At 37.0% G+C, this 23,884-nt stretch overlaps 1 protein-coding gene across 5 annotated transcripts in view; it reads left to right on the forward strand.

Annotated features, from left to right (window-relative positions):
• The window catches only part of diaph2 (diaphanous-related formin 2), a 411,623-nt gene that overhangs the window by 255,186 nt on the left and 132,553 nt on the right, over positions 1-23,884 (forward strand). For all 5 annotated transcript variants that reach the window (XM_032527793.1, XM_032527796.1, XM_032527797.1 and 2 more), the window contains 3 exons: positions 6,001-6,102; positions 8,659-8,898; positions 14,149-14,278. In XM_032527793.1, coding sequence (XP_032383684.1) covers positions 6,001-6,102; positions 8,659-8,898; positions 14,149-14,278 — 472 coding nt within the window. The remainder of the gene's footprint in view (positions 1-6,000; positions 6,103-8,658; positions 8,899-14,148; positions 14,279-23,884) is intronic.

A 23,884-nucleotide genomic window follows, 5' to 3' on the forward strand; every position in this document is an offset into this window, starting at 1 on the left:
TGGGGCTATTTTAATTCCAAAGCCCAAGGGAACATCAGGATATCAGGATGCATAATGTAAGTTATCCTCTAATGTTGAGGTTAAATGTTAAAGGAGTCTGCTTATATTAATTAACTTTTTTTTTTTTTTAATTATGTGTCAAAACTGTCACCATTCTCGTAAAAAACAACAACTTGATAGTCTTTGTTTCACATATTCAGTAGTTTCCAGCTATGTGGTTGTAACCTTTTGTTTAAGATGGATGCTGTCTACACCCCCAACCTATTGTGCAAAGTACTTTTTTATCTTTTGACTCTTAAGCTTAGTTTGAAAAAAATCTTTTGGAATTCTACATAATGTCTTTTTTTGGAACTGTCAAGTGTTGGTTTTGGAATTTAAGTTTCTTGTCTTGTTGTCTGTCTATTACTTTGTTATTGATTCAAACTGAAGTCTTTACTGATTTGCCATGAGCCTGATAGGGAGCCTGCTGGGGTGTCATGGCACCGAGATGTTGATTCTCATCACAAAGCATGGGCAGAATACCACATGGTTCTCTGTCTCCCAAAATTGAGGAGGAAATCAATTAAAATTAGAAAAATCACATCTGTCAAGCACATAGCAAACATGGCTGCTCTTGTGTCTTTGTTGTAGACCTCCCATATGCCTAGCAAAGAGGAAAACAGTTTACTCAGATCATCTTGTAGGCTTCAGGTGATTCTCTCTCTTTTCTCCTTTATTTAACCCAGTTTAATAAGGACGTTATTGCTCTGAGAAAAGCTTTATCGATTGACATGTCTTAGACTAAATCTAAAGTTTTCTTGTTTTTTTTCTTCATCATGTTGGCAATACTGTTGGGAATAAGCTTCTCTGTGCTCTAATTATATTTCACAAGGTAGGTGTTGTAGAGTAGGTGTGGTACATTTTACATGTTCAGCTCCACACAACAAGATTTGACTTAATGCACATTTTTGGAGCATTATAATTTGAGTGGAATAGTACACACTTTTATTGACATTCGTTGTATTCTCAATATCAAACCATTTTTCATTTGCACTACATTAGCACCTGCTGTTTTAACAGCATGCAGTGGTGTAAACTGTATGGTTACGTGTGTGCCTAATACGTGCCTTGCACTCCCCTTTTAAACTGTATTAACTTGGCAATGGTTCACAGGTGCTTTGAAACTCCACTTGATTCACTGGAAGCTAGTTGACAGCAGCAGAGATCAAAGAATGGAAGTGAAAGCCCTACAGATACTGTCATATTCTACAAATGTTTAGTGAACCGTAACCTGTATCTCATTACTTTTACACTCTCCTTTACCCTCACAACGGCTTGCATTCCTCAAGTACACCTTTTACTGCCTGGATAGCAGTAGTGGAATTATTTTATTAGTATTGAGTATTTTTCAGTATTTTTTCTGTACAGTATATATACCAAAATTGCACAATTCCAAGTTAAAGTGAGGGGAAAACCCCAGTAACAGTGTTGCGAGGTTGTCTGAGTCCTTGAGTTGACCTGCTGACAGTAAATCTATAACACATTGATTGAGTATAGTTTGTAGTGATAGCCTGTTTTAGAATATGATAACCAAAAAAACAATTATCTATACATTAATGTTATGGTTATTCTTTAAAATTGAATCGTTAACACGTTTACAGGCAAGCATATTGTGTACATATTTTCACACTGATGCAAATTATTTGTGCTTGGGCATGTGTTATTGGACTGCTTGCTTTCACTGACAAAGATGAATTGATTCTGAGCTGTCTATTGAGCATGTGGTTGATTGACAGCTAAATACATATTTTAATGATCCAACCAGGAATTTACAAAAGGTAGGTTTTGGGAGCTAGATAACAATATGCATAAAGTATACACTACTGGAGCTTTAAAAATCTTTTTGAACTGTGACAGTCAGCAGAGGAAGAATAAATTCAGAAATGAAGACCATAACTATGGTTTGGCTGTAGGAGAGCAACTGCCGTGCACAGAACCTGGGAGCAAAAATACCCTTAGAACAGAGCATAATACTGGTAAGATATCCATGCACTTTAGTTACACAAGTTACATTTTCAGTTTCTGTTGACACATTAAGTCATATTATTCTTGGACATATTTTCTGTTTGTTGACATAGTGTACACACATGTTTGACTTAACTAAACCTGTGAAGAAGTTGCTTGTTAATCACAGAATTGTATTCACAACAAAATCTGTAAGGGCAGGGATACTTGCATCAACAAATTTACCATAACATGTATTTGTGTTTTCCAGCAAATGTGCCGCATCCATTTACCAATTATTGTACATATATATTCACTTTTTTCACCAATTCAGCCTACAATTATAGTTTTAAGTTTTGGCAAAAAAATACTATGCAGAATGAACCCGATTTTAACCTGAACAACCAAATGTTGCTGTTGCAGTTTGCTTTGTTGGTGGATGGTGTTTCTTGGCTCCTGTACTGATAAGTAGCGCCTTCATCTTCTCCCAAGGCAGTAAATGAATGTGTAGTGTTGCTAGCATACTTCCAGTAATCTCTCCTAGACTGCTGTGTGTGTCTGGTGGCGTGTGGTGAGGAGTCTGGCCCAGCATCATCACCCAGTCTCCCACATTGCCACACATATGGTGCTGCCTGTGTGTCAATTGTGCTCTATGGGGTCTCTAATAATTAACAAGATGACAGACACATGAAATGACAAGCACAAGGTGGATTCGATTTTCCATTACCTAGTCTTCTGTCTGTGTTTTTCAGATGTGTTTAACGGTAGCATTTTAAAATGTTTTAATTTCACCTCTCTCAAAACTTTCAATCCATTCCTAATGTAATTACAAAGGCGACTTTGGAAATGGCGAATCCAGTGAGTGGAATTAGATTTGTGTGTATGAATGTTTGTAGATGTCATCATGGTTTTCTGCATGCTGACAAATTACTGTTCAGCATCAAAAGCACAGTTTTACTGAAAACAGAAACATATATTATTACAGCTAGAACACACCGCAAGCGTAAAGGCGGATAAATGCTTCTGCGTCAAATCAATGGGCACCCCCGCAGACCCCTCTTCGTTGCCGCAAACCCCTCTCCAAGCCTTCCGCCATGGCTCGACGTTCACCTCGCACCTTGCAGAACGCAAGGACTGCAATTGGTCAACTCGTCCTGTGTGTTGAGAGTCAGTGTTTCGAGCAGCCTACTGTTGGGAGCAGCAACATTTTAAGCCATGTTAAATTATTTATATTTTGATATATAAGTTGCACCTGACTATAAATCACAGGACCAGCCAAACTATGAAAAAAAGTGTCATTTATAGTCCGGAAAATGCAGTAGGTAAATAGCAGAACTCCAAAAGGGTCACAACGCCTTAACAGTGATGTTGTAGCTATGGCGTGGAGTTGACACAGAAGCATAGAACTGCCTTAAGTGTTGCGTAGCATAGATACGTGCCTGATCATGCGCGTACCGGACATGTATGTGCAGGTCACGTGTCTCTCTCTCTCTCTCTCTCTCTTTCTTTCTGATAGAAAGAGACAGGATGAATGGGGAAAACTGTGGACATAAAAATAGCTGTGCTACGCTGCTATACACATCTATGCTATGCTATGCTATGCACATCATGCGCTGTGTTCCAGCTGTTAGAAATGTGCTAAAATACATTCAGCACGCTCTGCCAAGAACACTTTTGCTGAACCAGGCTCAACTAAAATGGAAAAGCAATGTAAAAGACTTACTTTCCAAGGGTGAAAATATTCCACTTATTGTTCATCTTTGCTGAGGAAGCATTGCCAGAGAAGGACAGCCTAACTAATCGGATTTGCCACAGTATTAACAATAACTATTGTAATGGATGAATGGTTTGCTCTTGTCCTGATGACGTTCCACTTAGAACCAACGATACATTCTCAAGGAGAACTTTGTTGCTAATCCAGCTACTGATGTCCCTTCAAGAAAAACATTTGATAGGCAACGTAATGCACATAGACTGGCCCATTTTTGTTTGGTCACTAGGAGTTTTATTATGGTTATACTCATATAGACCTTACTCTGAATAGGATCAACCTTTATATTTGACGTAGCTGATACTACACATTTTAAACTTAAAGGTTCAGTTTGTAGGATTTAGTTGCATCTCACTGAACAAACTGAATCTTCTCCCATGTGTCAAGAGTGTAGGAGAACTACGGTGGTTGATGCAAAAAAAATGTTAAAACCCCTCACTAGAGCCAGTGTTTGGTTTGTACGTTCTAGGCTACTGTAGAAACATGACACTGCAAAATAGCAAACCCACTCCGTGTCTAGATATAAACGGCTTATTCTAAGGTAACAAAAACTAAACTTTTATTTTTTTTAATATTATTATCCACTAATGAAAACATGGTTATACATATTATATTCCATTTTTGCCTAAAGATCGCCCCTAGATTCTACACCTCTAGACCTTTATCACTACATAAAAAGCAAATGATCCAGTCTGGTGAGGTTTTCAGGAACATGTTAACATGCATTCCGTCAACAGTTAAATTTAAAACTCTAACTAAAACCTACATACCTGAACACAAATAATAATAAAACAATATTTTGCCTTTTTTTATGAAATAGTCATGACTTATATAAAACAGCATCAGTAAGAGTGTCTTTACAAAAGGTCAGAGTGAGTAATTAGCAACATTAGCTTTGTGCTGAATTCAGTATATTCATTGCTCTCAACCAAAAGGAGACACAAAAAGGAAAACCATATACCCAGTCATCATTTAACTTCATCCTTACAAATCCAATTACACAAATATGTTTTTTTGTCATCAACAATCCTTTCTGCCTCTGCTGATATGATCAAAAGCCTTCATTATCATGGCACCATTGCTTGCTGCAGACCCTAATTGGAGCTTCAGCTAAAGCAAGCAACATTTGATATAATGGCTCTCTCCCAAACAGGAATGCCAGGCCTGCATTATGGCTTAGGTTTTATATTGCTGCATTCCCTGGGGCAAGGACAGAGATGTCATTATTAGTGGGCAGTAGACACTGGCCGTGGTGCTAGTGTCTATAGAGTGGTCAGCCAGGCCCGTTGCCCAGCAGCAGTGTCTACTCTCTGTTTTTACTGTCTGGGCTCCCATCTGGCCACGTGACCCTGCGCCAGTCTGCTTCCACTGACTAAATTTGGGGAGCTAATGAGAAGGGAAGTTTTGTGAAGACCTGAAAAAGGGCACCTCTTCCTCTTCTTCTTCTCCCCTGAGAACAGAAGAAAAAGTCACTGTGGTCAATTTTATTAACTTTGCTGACCTTCACACAAACAATTAACATTTACAGAAAAACACAGCCCCTCCCATTATCTTTCGCATCTCCATTTTAATCTTCAACCTCACCAGCAGCTTTTTTGTTGTTGCTACTTCTGCAAAGGAAAATTAACAGATAAGTAGCAAAATAATGGCATACCCGTTGCATGTACTTTTAAGACAATTGTACGGTGATGTGGATTATGCAGTAAAAGGTCAGTTATCTGAAGGTCCCTGACATGTTCAGTAATTGGCTAAGGGCCACCACTGTCACAGTAAAAAGCCAACTGTGAGCAGTGACCTGACCTTATCTACTTATCCTTCTACTACAGCAAACCTCTATGACTAAAATCTGGTATAATAAAGCAAAATATGGGATAAAAATGTTTTTCTTTGACAGTGTCAGAATCCAAAGGAAGTTTTCCATATAATCTGTATTCGTTTACATATGTGTGACACGACTTACATGCAAGTACTTGTTCTTTTATGGTTCTACAAAAGTCCATCCTATGTCAGTGCTTGAACTGTTGCTTATATGAATAAACTGTATGTCTATAAAAAGTCATCTTTCAAACTATTAGCTGATTGGGTAAGTTGAGGTGAAATTTATCCTGACATAGACAGAAAATGAGATTCTTATTAACATCTCTCTCTCTCTCTCTCTTTGTCTTTGTGTGTGTGTGTGTGTGTGTGTGTGTGTGTGTGCGCGCGTACGTACGTGTCTGTGTTTGTGTGTACTCTCCCATTTCTAGAACCTGATAAAGAACCTGCCAGAGCAGAAAGAGCTGAATTCGCTAGCGGAACTAAAGGGTGAATATGAAGAGCTAGTGGAGTCAGAGCAGTTTGGCATTGTGGTAAGTATAATTTCCTGGTGACTACTGGATCGTCCCAAGAGAACACACAGTATACACAATCATACTCTCGGTCTCCTATAGTAAAACACTTGAAAGCATGCACAGTTGAGAAATTCAATTTTTTTTTCTTTATTGCTCACTCTCTGTATCTCTATAACTCACACAGAGTCACACTGCACTTTAACCATTTTGTCTGTCTTCCTTCATCATTGTTTCATACACTATTTTTTTGTGGGGGTCTGCTGGATTTGGACAGTGGTTTAGCAAGGCACCAGGAAATTAAGAAATTTATAATTTAGAGGGATACATTCCCAAGAGTTGCAGTAATGTTTAATTAAAACGTCTAACATATAAAGGGCATATTTAATAAAAAGTTACACTTTTTTAACTTAAACTTCTAAATGGCAGAGTTAAAAAAAGAGCATTTTTGACTCTTTCTCAGAACATTTCAATCGTAGTTGATTAGGATCCAGCAACAAGAACTCAGTGAATGCCATATTTTCCTACCAACTGTCAATGTTTTCTCATAATAAAATCACACCCTAAGGCTAAGAATCATGTCTGTAATAACGTTCTTTGAAAAACATGCCACTGCAGTCAACACAGATCGGTGATGGATCCCAATCCTCTAATTACTTTACAATGACCAGCCAAAGTTTTATCTCTTGCAGAAAAAAAATAATACTGTGGAAAAATATTTTAAACTTTGAGTGTAGCCTTTACAAAGTATTATTTTTTCAGTCATCAAAATAACAACCTCTTTACTCAACAAATATTAATGTTTAGCGAGTAATTGCAGCTGGAATTTAACCAGGTAAACATTTAAGGCCCAATCAGCTATTTGACCTTATCTATTGACAAATTTGTGGTTTTTAATAAAATTGTGTTTTCTTCTGTCATGTCAACATGTTTTTTATTCAGCAACTTGTGTTTCACACATTTTTAGACTCCAATCTTGGGGTGTGTCAGCTATGCACTGCAACTTGACCTACCCGGAATGCCACCTAGGGTGACTGATAAGGCAGACTTGTATTGTAAATCAGTTGTATAGGAAGGGAAGTACATCATCAAGCCATTCAAGCTGACCTTTTCACTTAGTTACAGCTGTAATTACTTTTTAATTAACTGCTCTTGCCATCCATTTGCCAAGTGAATACCCAGCACTTTATGCAACTGTAAAAGGTAGTGTTAGCTTTGAACTTTACTTTACAACAAGATCATAGAGGTACATTACACAGTTTCAAAAAAGAAATGTTCAATTAGACCCAAGGGATGCAGATGTGTTACATCTCCCTTGCTATTTTCTTCACTCGTTGAAGTTTTGTTTTTCCTATGTCTTATAGAAGATTTAATGAAGCAGGAGGGTGGCAGTCTCCCTCATGGTCTCACCAATTGTGTGATCACATAGTTCCCCGCTGATGAAGTAGCTCCTCAATGCTAAGCTATTTAGTTCCCCTGGGAAATAAGCCATGTTCAAGCTTTACTCTGCCAGAGCTGTCACCAACATGCTCACTTTCATTGTGATTTCGCCTTATTCTACACAAATCAATTCAAGTGAGGGAGACGGTAGGAGTGTGTGTGCATGCATGTGTAAATGCCTGTTTGCACGGAAGTGAGGTGGGGGGTGGTTGTTTGACAGACAACTTGTCCATACACATGAATAAATTTAAGCAGTAATGAAACATTATGGGCTGGATCTGAAGGTTGCCTTGAAGCACCAGATTATGCAGCAATCTGTAAAATTTGTCTGTGTTTGCTGCTTTGCCACATATCTTACAGCCAAAACCCTATTTGTTTTAATAACTATTTTTTTCTCTCATTTTTTTCTGGCTCCAGTGATTTCACTCCCAAGCCCACAAGTATTGATTGAGGCTGTTATATTATTAATGACAAATCTGTTTAGATTCCTTTATCCATTTGAGTCTGGAGGGAGGCAGGAAAGAGGTTAATCCCATTTGCTAAAGAGGGCAGTTAACGTTCAGTTCATTAAAACTAGTCACAGCAGAAATTACACTGGAGATTCAACATGACAGTGATGGTCGTGAGGTGGTGGTACTTCATAGAATTTCTTTTGTGTTTTTGTTTTATCAGGTTATGAAAAGTAATTGTAGGAATTCACATTCTAAATTAGTTTCCAAATAACTGAGAGAGATTGTGAAGACCAGAATACAGGCTTGAGAACCATAATATTCACATTTACAAAGCATTTTGTGCCTTTATACAGATATATTTTTTTGTAGATAGATGTACATTTCTTTGTCAATTGAGACACAACTTGTAGTGTTAGCAAGTGTTGCTCTTTAAAATAAAGACCTGATATAGCACTAAAAGTGTGGTGGCACATTGCTCTTGTTTCACTAACGTTTCAATGGTGTCAGTATTACATGGAGCAGTAGTTTGACTCTCAAAAAGAATATGTGTATGGAAGGCAGAGTATGGGCCTTTCAATAAGCTGAACATGTGCTTTCAGAAACTACACAACTGTTATTTGTCCTTGTTAATATACAATACAAACTCCTACCCATTGTTTCTTTTTTTTGTCATTCAAACCTTCAGATGAGTTCAGTAAAACTCCTACGACCACGTCTGAACAACATTCTGTTCAAGCTGACGTTTGAGGAGCAGGTGAATAACATCCGGCCAGACATCATGAATGTGACGTTTGCCTGCGAGGAGGTGAAGAAGAGTGAAAGTTTAAGCAAACTTCTGGAGTTGGTATTGCTGGTTGGTAATTACATGAATGCCGGCTCAAGGAATGCCCAGACATTTGGTTTCAACATCAACTTCCTCTGCAAGGTAACACACCACCATCACACACCACAGAGATAAACACCATGTTGTGAAAATGTCGGAAACATGAAATTGACATTAACTTAAAAAGTAAAAGGCAAAAATGATTGTCACTGCTTCCAAATATTCTGTAAGGTAAACTGACATTTAATAATATTTGTCTAAAGCGACATACAATTGAGGTTCAAACCAAGCCACAGTAGATCACCGAGAAACCTCTCAGAATAAGTGTTGCAACACCCACTTCTATGTTCTAGTGTTGCTCAAAATACCCTCTGCATATGCATGTTAGTGCATATGATATTTGAGCTCTTCACAAAAATACTGGCGCATGTTAAGCGTCGCCAACTCTTACGGATTGACCGTGAGACTCAAGCCATTCACACTTTTTACATGATTTCACACCACACATCCATTTTTTCTTGCATTGAAAAACTAATTCATAACTGATAATGTCCCCGGTATGAAAAGAGGACACTGGCAAAACACAGACAACAGCATTGTAAAACACTGCATTTATTGAGGTCTCTTTCAAAGTACTTGAAGTAAAGTACTTCAAAGACACTAGGTCTTCTAAAAATCTACAGTATCAAATGAAAATTTTTTCAATACAACAAATACCAGAAAGATGATGAGGTGTGAAACTGGAATTAGAAAAGGGCAGCATCTGTGTCCACTGCCAGGAAAAATCACACCATTCAAAGATGTGGTGAAACAGAGGACTGGCAGCTATGCACACACAGCTTACCAAGCACAGCCAAGCTCTTGTAGCAGACCCGTTCGGCCCCACACACACGCACAGGCACACACTAAAACTTACGTCTAATGTAGGAGAAGAGTCCTTAATCAGCCCCGCTGTAGACAAAGCTAGTAGTAAGTTTTAGTACAAAAGTTCATATTTTATATTCATATTCATTTGTGTAAGGTGACATATTTTTCAGTCAAGCCACATTTTTACAAATGGCGTAGGTTTTAAAAAACATTTGTAAGGCAAAAAACCAGACCAGACGACGTGAATTGAGTCTTGAAAGTGATATACTGATGTGGTATCAGGATTTGCCAAATTTATCAGACGATGATTTTCTGCAATGTAGTATACGTATATGTCCTCAGTTAACCCTGTACTTGTCGTTGTGTCTGTAACTCCTGCAGCTAAGTAAGTTACTCAATGTCCAAAACAAATTTCTCCTTAGGGAGACCAATAAAAGTACTTTGACTATACACATATTTGGACACTTTAAGAAATTTGACTATCAGCCAGTTGCTTGCAGAATTAAGATCAAGCTAGACAGGTATATCTACAAAATCAACAGCATGTCAGCAAATTTAATTGAGAGCCAAAAAATTACTATGTTGTCTGTTCCCTATAAAGTAGCTTTGAGACTGTTGTGCTGTGTAGCATAGGCAACAGTGTTCAGTGTCTTATCTCATTGATGATAAGACTGACTGCGGTTAGCCTACAGAGGGCTTTGAGAACTTGTGGGGATGCTTCAATGAAGAGGGGGCATGACTCCACCCAGCATTTCCTAAGCTTGGCAATCAAGCTGAGGGGATAAACAACCAAAATAAGGTGCATATCCATCTTTAAGGCAGCCTATGTGAGATTGTATATCACTTTTCTTTTTGGTGTCTCAAACTCAATGCTGCATTATAAGTAGAGAAAAAAAGAATCAATCCTAAATTATCTTGTCAAATGAATCAGTCATGTCATGTGAAAATGCCCAACATGTTTTTTTTTCATATGGGAGACCTCAGTGTGAATGCTAAAAGCCACCGCCTTACACACATGTTTAAAGCCAGCAATCTTGCAGGTGTGAAAAGGGCTTTAGTATGGTGAATCCACTATGCTTCCGTATTCCTGCAAGCTGACTGAATCATTGTGGAGTGTCAGTGTAGAGCCTGGTAATGCCTCAGGGGGCTGATTGGGCCAATATAGATGGACAAGAAAAAAAGTCTGCTTTCTCACTTTAGTCAATCAAGTAAATGGCCCCCTGGGTGGCAGGTCTAGGGTACCTAATGGGCTCATCAGGGAGGAGAAGGTTGACAATGGGAATGAGCAGCAAGAGGAAGGGCATAGGCTGACCCACCTTCTACCCTCCTCTACAGCCTTGCGTCCTGCCAAGGACACCCAAATCTCCTGGTAGCCAGCCTGGTCACATATATTTTGCAAGCTGAATGTCCGCTCTAACTTTACAAGAAAAGCCGCTTAAATGTCACTATAGTTTAGTGTTAAAAATGGGAGAAAATGTCATGATGGGAAAGTTTATTTTAAAATTCTAAGATTACCTGCATTGAAAGAAAACTCTTAAAATGCATAACGATAAACACGGTAATTATGATATATAGAAGAGACTGTTTCCATAATGAAACATATTGGGTAAATGGATAAAAACCATCTGCTGCATGACTCAAAAACAAAGAGATATTGTTTCTCTTGGGTTTTATCCCCATTTCACTGAGGGAAAAAACACTTAGGCTCTGCTTAATAATTAAAGACCACATGGCAATGATTTGTGCTCATGTTAAGTTGAACAGAATACCTATTATGCACTTGACTTGGTTAACAGGGAGTCATCTACCCAACATTAGTGTGACCTTGTGTGCTGCTTTCAAAAAATGTTTTTATTCACAGCTGAACTTACTGTTATTATTACCAGTGTTATTATAAAAGTCATGGCCATAGCACATGTGAACTTAAATCGCATGCTCATTGTATTCACATAACTCATTATCAGCAGTGACCTCGTAGTCTTTTCTGTTGACAGAGCATACAGTACTTCCTCTAATGGAGTATAATGTGTTACTATATGAACAAGTATACAACTTGTTTGCTCGGTGCTGAAGCTCCATCTGCAGAAGTTAAATTCAGCAACCGAGGGGCAACAATCCTTCTTCTAGTGTGAGGATTCAATATTCCCATCGCCACTGCCTCTGTTATAACTTAATTATTATTTTTGATTTGGATAGTAAAGTGGTTGCTTGTAAGATACCTTGCCACTGAAACGCTGAATAAATTTGGAATGTATCGTACTAACTAGTGAGTGATTTGAAATAATGCTACCTCAAGGCAATTTATGTCAGAAAAGATTGAATGATATCACTGTTCAGAATTTGCTTTCAGCAACACAGTAATAAAGCAGCATTTCCCCCTCTATTTGAAATGAACAGATTAGTTTGAAGGAGTAGCATTTATATAAACTCCAGTGCCACTATTAAAACATAATGGTCTTAGACACCAGCAGCTTGTGTAAAAATGTCAGCCATATAAAGGCATTTTATATGGGTAGTGTTAAAAAAAAAAAAAGAACAAACTTTAGAACAAACTTGAAGTGGCCAGGGCAAGGGATGGACTAGGATTAAAAATGACCCTGGACTTTGACATTGACCTGCTCACTACAAACTCTGCACAGATACTCTACAGCCCCTGGCACAGTTCTCACGATACCGTAAGGCTGCATTGACTGAAATTCCTGAAGAAAAAAAGCGTGAAAAAAAACATCAGCACCTTGAGTTTTATGTAGGATTTCCTCTGCCCTTACAGAGGACCTTAGCAGAATGTGTTACCAACAGCAGCTCTTTTTATGTCAACATACTATATTTAAAAGTAAAGTCAACTTCCTACTGCTTTATGAACTCCTTGTAACATTTTCTTATGTTTCACCTAAATGTGTAATGCCCATCTCAAGTGTCTCAAATACAATAGATATAACATGGCATTATGTGTTTGTTACATATTCCAATGTTTCCAGACTGTAGCAGTTAGAATTTTGTCTTTTTTGTTAATAGTGTTACAGTATTCAACAGGTCAATTTCTGACTTTTAAGACTCACACTTTAAGGAAGTGGCCAAGTTGTTGAAACCATGAAACCCCTCATGTTTCAATGTTCCAATAAAACACATATGTCATCAAACAGCGAATATGCATGCTCTGTGGACTTGGTCCAGTCTTATAATTTCAATGATATTCACCTCACAATGCACAATATGATTCCAGTTTCATAAGGTAATTTTAATGACTGCCTTATTACCTGAAACCACATGGATTCTCCACTCACATCCACTGCACTCAGTAAAACCTCACAGTGCACCCATGCTCCTCTCCTGTGTGTGCAATAAATTAGTTCAGGCTAAAGAAAAAAAAAGTTAAAAAATCTCAAAAGATATACTATATGTTACCTCATTATTTAGAAATATTATTTCAGTATTGTTAATGTTTCTAAACATCCTACATATCCTTGAATTATTTTTTCTTCTCTAAGGTTACCCTCTCTTTATTACATATTAGTAATATTAGTTAAAAGATAAAATCTGCATACCAGAGATGCACCTTTTTGGCTGGTAATGACAGTTTGAGGTTCAACAATCAATAAATTTAAAATCCATGAAATTAAATTGTGATTACTCAACGTGAACAAATGATTGATCCTCATCTAATGAAAGTATGTGTATTTTTGTGTTGGTATGCCTCTGGCTGCCTGTAATTGTTTCATCTCACTATTGCCTAGATGTGTGCGCGTGTGTGTGTGTGTGTGTGTGTGTGTGTGTGTTTGTGTGTGTGCGTTTGTGCGTGCATGCATGTACACACATGTATTTGCATGCGCACATGTGTGGGCTTGTTGCTTGTAGCTGCAACTGCAGGCTGTTTACAGCATGGATATTATCAGTATGAGTACACAGAGGTGGGTTGAGCTAATTAGTTTTCCCAGCATGCCATTCGAACAGCATGGCAATCACGGTGGGGAATGAATATGGAACAAGTTTCCTATGCACTGATGTGGAGATTCTGGCTTCTGTGTATGAACACACACACATACTAGTCAAAAACAGTACAGTACTTTCATTAAAACGTTCTTGTGACACAGTTTATTCTCATGGGTGCACTATCATTTTGTGTGTATGTACTGTACACTGTGTGTGTGTGTTTTTAGTTATTTGCCATTTGAAATTATATGCAAAAGTATGTTAGCTCTCACAATGCATTTGCATTGTATCTCCTTCTAATGTACTGTGCCTCTTTTCAGTTCCTTATGTTGATACTGGAGATTGACAGAGCAGTTAACTGGAGCCTTTTACATGCAGTTCTTTATTATCTTGGTGGCCTTGTGCTGTACCCCTAAGAAGGCATGAACCTGTACTTGGTTCTTGGAACCATGGTTGTTGCCATGCTGTGTGAAAATGTGTGACAAGTAAATGAGTTTAATAATCTGGGTTGATTAATTTTCTTTTTTTCAATTCTTTTCTCGTTTTCTTTTTTAGCTCCGAGACACTAAATCCACCAGTCAGAATACAACACTTCTCAATTTCCTTGCTGAAAAGTGTGAAGAGTCTCACCAAGAGATTTTGAGGTTTCCAGAGGAACTGGAACATGTTGAGAGCGCCAGCAAAGGTATGTTTCTATGTTTTTATGTATTAAGACCATCACATATCATGGTTCTTACAGGTACATTATAAAAGCGCCAACATCATCTAGTAATTAATACAGCTTTAAAATGCTACAGTCTTTACTGTGGGTGATGCCACACGTGGTGTCAGCCGATTTTGCCGGGGCTTCAGCCCCACATGTTTTGATTGTAGCCCCGAAGCTATTTTGAAAAGTTGACTAACAAATATGAAACTGGACAATAGTCTGTGTAAACCCCTAAAATCAAAAGTTGCTTTACTCCATTGTACTAGAACTCATGGTAGAAGTGTAACTTTGTTTTGTTTTTCTTAGGCTAATAAAACGGGCAGCTATAGGCTATCACCTATTAACTGTCTCTTAGTAAGGAAAGCTGTGAAAGGTGTAATTTTTTGAGAAATCAAAGCCAAATTTAATACATTGTTGGCATCAACACAAAGTTTAGTTTAGTTTAGGGCAATACTAATGGAGTTTAACGTTACCGTGACGTGATGTGTACAGTCTATGGTTCAGACTCAAACACACGGAGCTCTGGAGCAGACCTGTGCGTCGCTTTAGTGTCCACTCTCGCTGTAAAAATAAAGATGATCTGCTCGGCTTCTATGGTCTGTGCAGCTTCAAGTTTACAATGGACGTGCTCTGCTGTTGACATGCCGCGGCAGATGTTTTGCGTTTGTGCTCTGTGTATTTCGGCCATAGTTTCGGTTTTCCACCTCTGATGTAGAGCCGTGTACAGCCACTTCCCTGAACTTTGTCTCCTTCAGAGAGTCTCACAGTCTCAAACGGGGCTCTGAGTCTGTCAGATATTCTGAGATCTACCGGATCAGCAGAGCAATTACATAATGCACAGCAGACTATGGTGCAGGTAGATTATTTTCTAAAATGTTGTGACTGTATCCTTGTTATAGCCTATTATAACTCTATTTTTCTCAAAATATCACAACTCCTCCAAATTTCAGAGAACACAGATGTGAAGTTTTGAACATGATGGGTGTATTAATTCATTAATGAGCAATGTATCATTGATGAGATAAGTGTCTTATGCACATTTAAGGAGGTTACTTCTTCAACAAAAAATGCAAAAGAAGAGGGAAGAGTAAATTATGCCTACAAGCGTGCTGACACAGATATAATTAGAAAACTCGATCTAGAGGAGAATAAATAGTTGAAAGCAACACAGAATGCCTGACATACTTACTGCAATATATTATGTTTCCTTTTATATAAAGATATTTTAAGCATAAATTGATTTAGAGAAAGGTAGAACTAAGTGCATACATATTCACCAGAAGGCAGGTAATAAAGTGCTTAATGCTAAAAAAAAATGATGGGGGTGGAACCCCTGACCCCCCACATCATGAGTCACCAAACAAATCTGGAAACAAAACCTTAGCCAAATAAAGGTGCCATCTAAATAGCATCTACAAACTGGGACTAAAATTATCATATACTGTATATTAACAAGCTGGGCAAGCCAATCGCTGTTTTGCATTGCATTCAGTTCATTTAAATGGGTCCGGACTAAGCCCTGAATCTACTCAAGTCCTAGAACGACCCTGGGCGATGCAACTACCAAAATATATCCATTAATGCATTGCAGTATAATAATTTATTTATTTTAGTTCCTTTTTAACACATTTTCACCCTTTACTTATCTATTTCATTCATTGATGACAGCTAGCACTCTCTCTTTGTGACAGGAATAGAGTTGTTTGTTTGACCACACTGTCATTCAGCCTGTCAATAAACTAATTCCACTCTAATTCTATTCTAAAGCATTTGGTGGAATCCCTGCAGGCTTATTTACTTTGTTAGTCTCGTAATTGGTTATTTAATCTAATTCAACTAATTATGCACTTGACTGAGGCTGCCAGCCATTGTGTAAGTGGACTGAATAGTCTTCATACGCTATATATCTAGATGTCTATATTCACACATTTTGAATTATATCAACTTTGTCATTTCATGGAAATTAATTATTCAAAAATATGCCAGTTAAAGTCTTGCTGAATTGTCTCTATTATTCTACTTTTGGGATTTTTTTGTTCAGTGTGGGGCCATGCGAGAAAAACACATTTTGATATTATTCATATCGAGGGTGAAATATTTCTTAAAGGAAAAATGCAAAAAAAAAGTTTACTTTGGGCACAACATGCTTCTTCTTGTTTCATTGATCCTTACATACACTTAAACAGGGTTTTCAATTTGATACTGTAACAGTAAAAGAGACTCATTTGCATTTTCAGATATTGAAAGTGCAAATCAAAATAATTTGATTTAAAAAAAAAATCCAATCCAAATCTTTTTCCTTTTTTACCATTAAGAAACTTCATACTTTATATATTTTACAGTGTCCTTAGCATGTTGAAATGAAAACAAAGGTTAAAATCTCTGCTGACAAGCCTCTAAAAATCTATTTTATTGGATTTACTTTAAGGCTCAAAGGAACTACGTTCTGGCCCCATGTCTTTGAAAAGCATGTACTGCCTGTAGAAACAGTAGAAAATCTTTGAATTATTTACAACTATCTTCAGATCCTTTACAAGCTTTTAGTCTCCCATAAGGTGAACTGGCTAGAGACAATTAAACAAAGCTTCCATTCCTGCTTAACACTGTACACTTAAAAACTGCTTGACTGACTTTTTTTTTACCCAATCAAAGTTTCTGTTTTTTACTATTTATTAGTATGGCCACAGTTTGAAAACTCTGTATTTATTATTTGTGAACCAATTACCTCTTACCATTGCAACAACCAACCTTCCAAGGCTTTGTATTATAATAAACACAGTACATACTACAACTTATGTTTACAGTTGGACTACATAAAATAAATAATATACCAACACAATACAGTTACTGTACATCAAAACCAAAATGCAACATACAAGACAAGAAGTAGAACTGTTGACGGTAAAACTTTCATCTTTTCAAGAAATAGAAAAATAGAATTTAACAAATCATCATTGTTGTGCCTACTTGGGTAATAAATCTGATTTCTGATTGTTAATTGTCTCGAGGCTTAAATGGACGCTAACAGTGATGTTGGGGATTCAAATGCAATCAAATGGCCATATCCAATGGTTGGAAGTTGTACAATCAATGTACCTCATTGATAAGTGCAATCAGGCCTCGATAATTTCCCTAGGAAATCATAATTTTTCCTGCCTTGATTGGCTGCATCAGAGCTTCCCTCATTCAGGGCCCAGTTTCTCCAAGACAGAGATCTTCACCCCATATCCCGCAATGTTTATACCATAGTGAGCTACAAAAAGCTTGCTAGCCACTTTTAAAACCCTGCCAACATCAGTGCAGTCATGAAATTACAAAATGAGAATGACTACTTGTTTACTGGATGTGAACTTTACTTCACAATAATTTGCATGCAATCAAGCAACTCTTTGCTGCAGTGCTAGTGGAGGCGTGTTCTGCTAAAAAGTAAAAATGTTGGGGATTTTTTTTGTAACTATCTTGGATCCATAACATCGTAATACTCCTTTGTTATAGGTTTATTTTGACAAAGTGCTTGTCAAATGAATGCAATGAGGTCCTGCTCAAAGCAATGTAGAGCAGCACTTTTCCTATACTTTCTTTGATCTGGTTTTCTTGTGACAATGCTTTTCTATTTTGATTACCTCCATCAAGGAGGTTATTAGGAACATATCTTTTACAAAATGTAATTAAAAAGTAAAAAATACCTAAACAATCATAATAAAATTAGTTAAAATGTTTGGCCAAAGGCAAATTATTTTTTGAGTGCATATAGGACCACTACTGTTGCCATTGACAAAGAACATTGCTTCTGTGACAACTCTTGTACTGCATATCCGTTAATCATGGGTTTAACACTAATTTATCACTACGTGATTTTCTTTGTGTATATTGTAATGAAAATCCAGACCCACAAGCAATTTAAAACTTCTTATATATGTCCCTTAATAAAACAGTTTGATAACTGTGCAGCCTTTGTGGAGATGTATGGTCTCTGAGCACTTTCTTGTTTAATTTTTATTCTTCAAGTCAACAAAAATTGGAGAAAAAAAACATTAGCCGCAGTAAAATTCATTCCCTTTACAACCATGGAAAGCTGTGTCTAGGTTCTTTATTAAGCATACAAATACATCATAAGTTTATAAGTGGATTTTAATGATTTAAATGTTTTAACCTTGGGTTATGAAGCACCTTTGACAAAATCCCGAACAAAGATAAGATTAATATATTTCAAAATTAACTGTTCTCCATTCAACACGTTTTATTAAGAAAAACAATCATACAAGTGGTTGGTCTGACATGGCCTTAAGTCATTAAAAGTGAGGAAAATGCTGTTCTATTTTTTCTTCTTAAGGCAGTGATTGAATAATGCTGGTAAAATAATTTCAACCTGAATAACAGACAAGGATCTGTTCTTGACTGCGTTTTTCAAAGTAAGGAGATCTGGTTGGCTGAAAGGGGCTCAGGCCTCCTCATTGAATATGAATTGGATTTTTTTTAAATTATCTTATTTCCTTCCTTAAAAAATGACATGGTGGGTGCACCCTAGTCACCGCTGCCCACTGGAGTTTGTAAAGATATACAGGACATTAAATCCTTAATTTGCATATCAGTATCATAAGCATCAGTTGCATTATGGTATGTAGAAGCAAACTGCAGTATACTGCATGTACCATATATCGATTGCTTCTTTTTATCCTGATTTTGCTGCTTCATTCAACATTCCTTTTATTGTGTTTGTTTTTAAAAACTATATGTTTTTTTATATTCACTGAGCATACACAAACTCCAACTCTTACTAAAGGTCTGTCATTTCCAGATTAGCTCCCATTTCACTACCTTTTAGCATTTTTAATGGTTTATTTCACCAGTCTTCCTAAAAAAAGAACATGGCGCCGAGGTGTTATTTTTTATATTAGTAGTATGTTAAGTAAAAATAGAGAACCACATAATTTTGTGAGAATTTACCAATTATACCTCCAATGAGTCCCAGCCATAGGTGCTCTTTCAATATCTCATGTGAGCTAGTTTAATAATAATGTGAGTGCCATGGTGATGGATGTATAGATGGATGTCACTGATTAGGTCATAACAATGCAAAGGCATTTCCCAACAACTTCCCTCGCCTCATCTGCCTGCCAACAGAGTAGTCTTCAACATACACCAGTATTTTCTTTGAATCTTCCTGACTATTCAAGTAAAATACACCACTGAATAAAAGTGAAAATAATACTGAACATATACTGTGTGTACTGCATGTATGAAGGGTTTATTTGCAAAAACAGATATCCAGACAGATATACAGATATACAGATTTTTTTCCTCCAGGGAGTTTCAATGAAACTGGTGTTGGTTTATTCATTTTAAGAAGCTGCTCTTGAAATTTACATGAACAATTCATATACTGTATATGCTTTCGTTCATAAATTTACTATTAGAGACTATAACCATTTGAAATGTAGTCATATAATCCACTATTTTCATACCCCTGACCTCATCTTAATAGCAGCGGCAAAGCCTGGAGAGACGTGTCATTGGCCAATTTTCCTTGTTAAATCCCCCCCAGAGATGAATATGTGGGGCCTGACAATGGGAACTAAGTCTGTGTGGTGATTCCACTCAATCAGTGGTGCACTGACAATCTGTCTTGACTATCCGGGAAAAGAGGAAATATGACACAAATGTTCTCATAAATCTATTTAGTATAAGGCATAGCCAAGGGCAAAGTACTTTGGAGCCTGTGAGAGAGAAAATGGAGAATGAGGGGAGAAAAAAAAGATGAACTCTGAGGATATTAATACCGTTGTGAATCTATCTATTATCCACATTCATTTCAAGGCACTGCAGCATAATAAAGCAGTGCCCATTTCCCATTTAAACTCATAGCAGTACTTGGCTCTGTATTACGTAGACAAAATGCCTTTCTGGATGTGGTGGAACACAAAAGAGATCATTTGTCTTTTGGTTTCAATGCAGTTGCAGGGAATCATGGGGTTGAGAAGATATTTCCTCGTGCCAGTCCGGGGAGGGTATCTTACTAAAGCAGCTGCAGAAGCTTGAGAAAGAATTGATGTAATTCAAACCACGCTCTTAAGTACTTCTGTGCCATGCATAAATGTTCTTTTTTTTTTTTTTTTTTTAAATGTTTGTCTTTAAAAGAAACTCAAATTTTACATTTGAAGTTGGTACTTTGCACTAAAGCAATCGCTCCATCATTTATTTTACATCTGACGTGTTGACTCTCTATTTCAAAAATTGACAACAGATGGGATGATGAGTAAAACCACAGTAAAAGTCTTAGGAACATTTTGAAAGTGACTTGCTAGAGCAGCTGTGCTGTGCTAGCAAAAAGCCAGCGACTAGATCAAGAGCACTATAGTATTGTTCATTCCATTGAACTTTTTGTTGTTTTTATTTAATTTTTAAGGTTCTGTAAAGGTTAACAGGTTTATCTAATGTTGAGGCCCATCACATAAACCAGTTAGTTGTTGCCACTGTTTTAGTAACTTCATAATGTGCCCATTTCTCTGTCTTAATATAATATTAGAAACATAAATGATTAAGTCTATTTATAATAGTTATGATGGTATAAACAATGTTTAAACTAGTTAAATTAAAATTAACGTACAAACTGACCTATTGAAAACAGTGAAACAGCAAGACGTTATTTACTCACTTGTCCATCAGGAAGAGAGCCCTCATCAGTTCAGAGGTTGCTGCAGCGTTGTTGTTGCACCTCACCGATGTTAACAAGGCTCTTCTCTCTTTCCTGGTCATACATATTTTTTTAATTTGTACTCTTCAGTCCTTTTCTCTGCCAACTCTTCTTGTTAATAACTTAATAACATGTCTTGGTTGCACGCGACACCTGTTGCTGATGATAGAAATAGTGTTGTGTGGCTCTTGTGCACCTTTCTGTTTGTTTTCCATTTTTGTTTTTCCATTTATAGTCAAGGCTGTATAGGAACACCATATTTTTTTTCAGCGGACACAAAAAATAGAGAGCTAGGTGACCATGAGGATATATTTGGCGAATTTGACAAAAAGTGTAATGGATTAACCCTTGTGTTGTCTTCCCGTCAAAATTGAAAATCAACACTTTTGTTGATGCTTTTTATCAATGTTTTTACCTTTTAATATTGTGTTTTTGTCCCTTTTTATAACTTCATTTATAGAAAATTATACCTAATGTTTGAGTTAGAAAAGCAAATTAGGAATTATTTAGACTAAAATGAAAGGAATGGATGTTGATGTATATCCAGACTGGAATGTCACTCTCAAAATTATTTCAAAACCACTTCAGTTTTTTCCAAATAAATATTAAATTGAATAAGACGCCCAATTAAGGAAAGTAGAGATTGTACTGCCAAAGAGCGTTGTGTGGATCTCATGTTATTTTGGGTAGTTAAAAAGAACATTTAATATAGGAAAACGGGTCAATTTGACCCAAGGAAAACACAAGGGTTAACATCGCTTACCTCACTTTTAAGTCCAATGTAGTGCTGCCTGCTTGACCTAGAATATTATTCAGAATATCGTCTGCTTGCTTGGCAACCTTTGGGGTTTTTCCGGAAGACGTATGGTTTTAATAACTCTTTCTAAATGATTGTGCCATATTTTTTTTCAATTTTACGCCAAATGTCAATCTAAAATACAACATATTCATTTACTATTTTCATCAAATAGACAAACATGTAAAATAACAGACTGCACTTTCAGTGCTATGTTCCAATAGGTTTCTTATCAGCAAAGTGTACACATCAAAAATGTAGTCTTTGTGGCAACACTGGGCCATATAGACCTCTAAACTGAATTTGTAATACTTCAGCAAGGTGCAGCTATAACCTTTGTTATAATCTTAATTCCGTGATTTTCTCATAGTAGCTTTACTTTTGTCTTTTATACATTATAAATCCTAGTAGCAACCCTTTACTATTGTATAGGTTATTTGATTCAATAACAGCATCTAATGCATGCTTATTAGAGCTTCACTGTGACATATTAGTACACTCAATAATTTTTTAGAAATTGTTGTTTTGTTCATTCAACAGGTGACCTTGCTGGCTAATGTTTAAATCTTTTGGAGAAAGTGGATTAGAGAGAGTGAAGGAACAGTAGTGCAGTAAAAAATCAAAGTGCAGGAAGTGAGCCGCAATATCACCCATGACCCCTGACCTTTTCAATTTTTATATCTGACCACTTCTTTTTAATTTCAGTTATAGTTTAACTCTCTGGTTTGGCTCTCTGTATTAGCAGCTTTCATTACTGCTTTGATAGCAGCCAATTGGAAATTGTGTGTGTCACAATGACGACTACCAATAACACCAACATCAGACCATCTCAACCTTTAAAAAAATAAATAATACTAATCTATTTCACACTCAGTGAAGTTTTCCATTCTTAGATTTGTAGTCAACCTTTCTCATTTTCCCTTAGAAGTAATTGAATGACAATCTGATTTAGGTACTTATTAATATTCTCAGTAGGAATTCCATTTGCCGTTTAATAGTGGGAGTTAATAAGGTGTTGTAAGAGGCTCATAAATGTGCAGCATTCAAAGTGTATTGCAATTTATAAAGTAGGACATTGCATATATGTAGACAGTACCTAAATTGTAATATTGTTAAAGGAATGCCCTCTTTATCTTTAGTATTCATTGTTTTTATTGCAATGCAACCAGCATCAGAGAAGATGGTCATGACTGGGAAGACAAAAACAGTGTGCACAAAACTCCAGAAGTTGGTGGTACAATAAACCAGATCACACACCCAAGACAACAGTGGAGTGGCTTTGTCTCTGTATGTTCTTGAGAAGCCCAGCCAAAGCCTGGATTTAAACCCCTTTGAAAATCTGTGGAGAGACCTGAAGATTGCAGCTCACTGATGCTTCCCATCCTGTCCGACTGAGATTTAGAAGGTCTGCTAGGAAGACGAGAAAAAGCCCATATCTAAGATGACTTGAAACAACAGTCAGTAGTTTAACACCAAAGAAACAAAAAGCATTCTAATGTAAGCGATACAAATCAGCCAAATCAGTCAGATGGTTGCATTAACGTAAATATGTGTAAAAATGTGAATATCCTGGCACTACAGTTATTCCCAAAATATAAACTTACAACTTACTTTTAAAAGTACGAACATAATTATCAATGCTGAATCATTAAGACTACACTACTACTACACTAGCGAACTGTGACTCTTGGCTATCTGATCCCCCTTTCCTTGTCGGGATAAAAAGCAAATTACCAGCCTAGCTTATTGTGTCCTCTATTTTAGTACGGCAAACATCATGGGTGTGTTCACACCTGTAGATTGTTTGCTGTGGTCCGAATCAGTTGGTGAGTTTGTAAACTTCCAAGCGTACCAAAATGCATCATTACAAATCACGCAAGAATATCCACTCCTGTTATTGGTCGGATGTTTCTGGGGGCGGGAGCAAGAAAGTTAATACAGTAACAAGGTCCTGTGTTCTGGACTAGTGCATATATCTTGCATCTCCATGGTCAATACGTTGATAAGAGTGATGGACAGTGAACTTGACCGCAGTCCGTTTCTGTGAAAGAAACACTGCAAGCTGCTACAGTTTGCTGCTCTGCTGCATCACAGA

This window comes from Etheostoma spectabile, chromosome 10 (assembly GCF_008692095.1).
Source record: "Etheostoma spectabile isolate EspeVRDwgs_2016 chromosome 10, UIUC_Espe_1.0, whole genome shotgun sequence".
Lineage (NCBI taxonomy): Eukaryota > Metazoa > Chordata > Actinopteri > Perciformes > Percidae > Etheostoma > Etheostoma spectabile.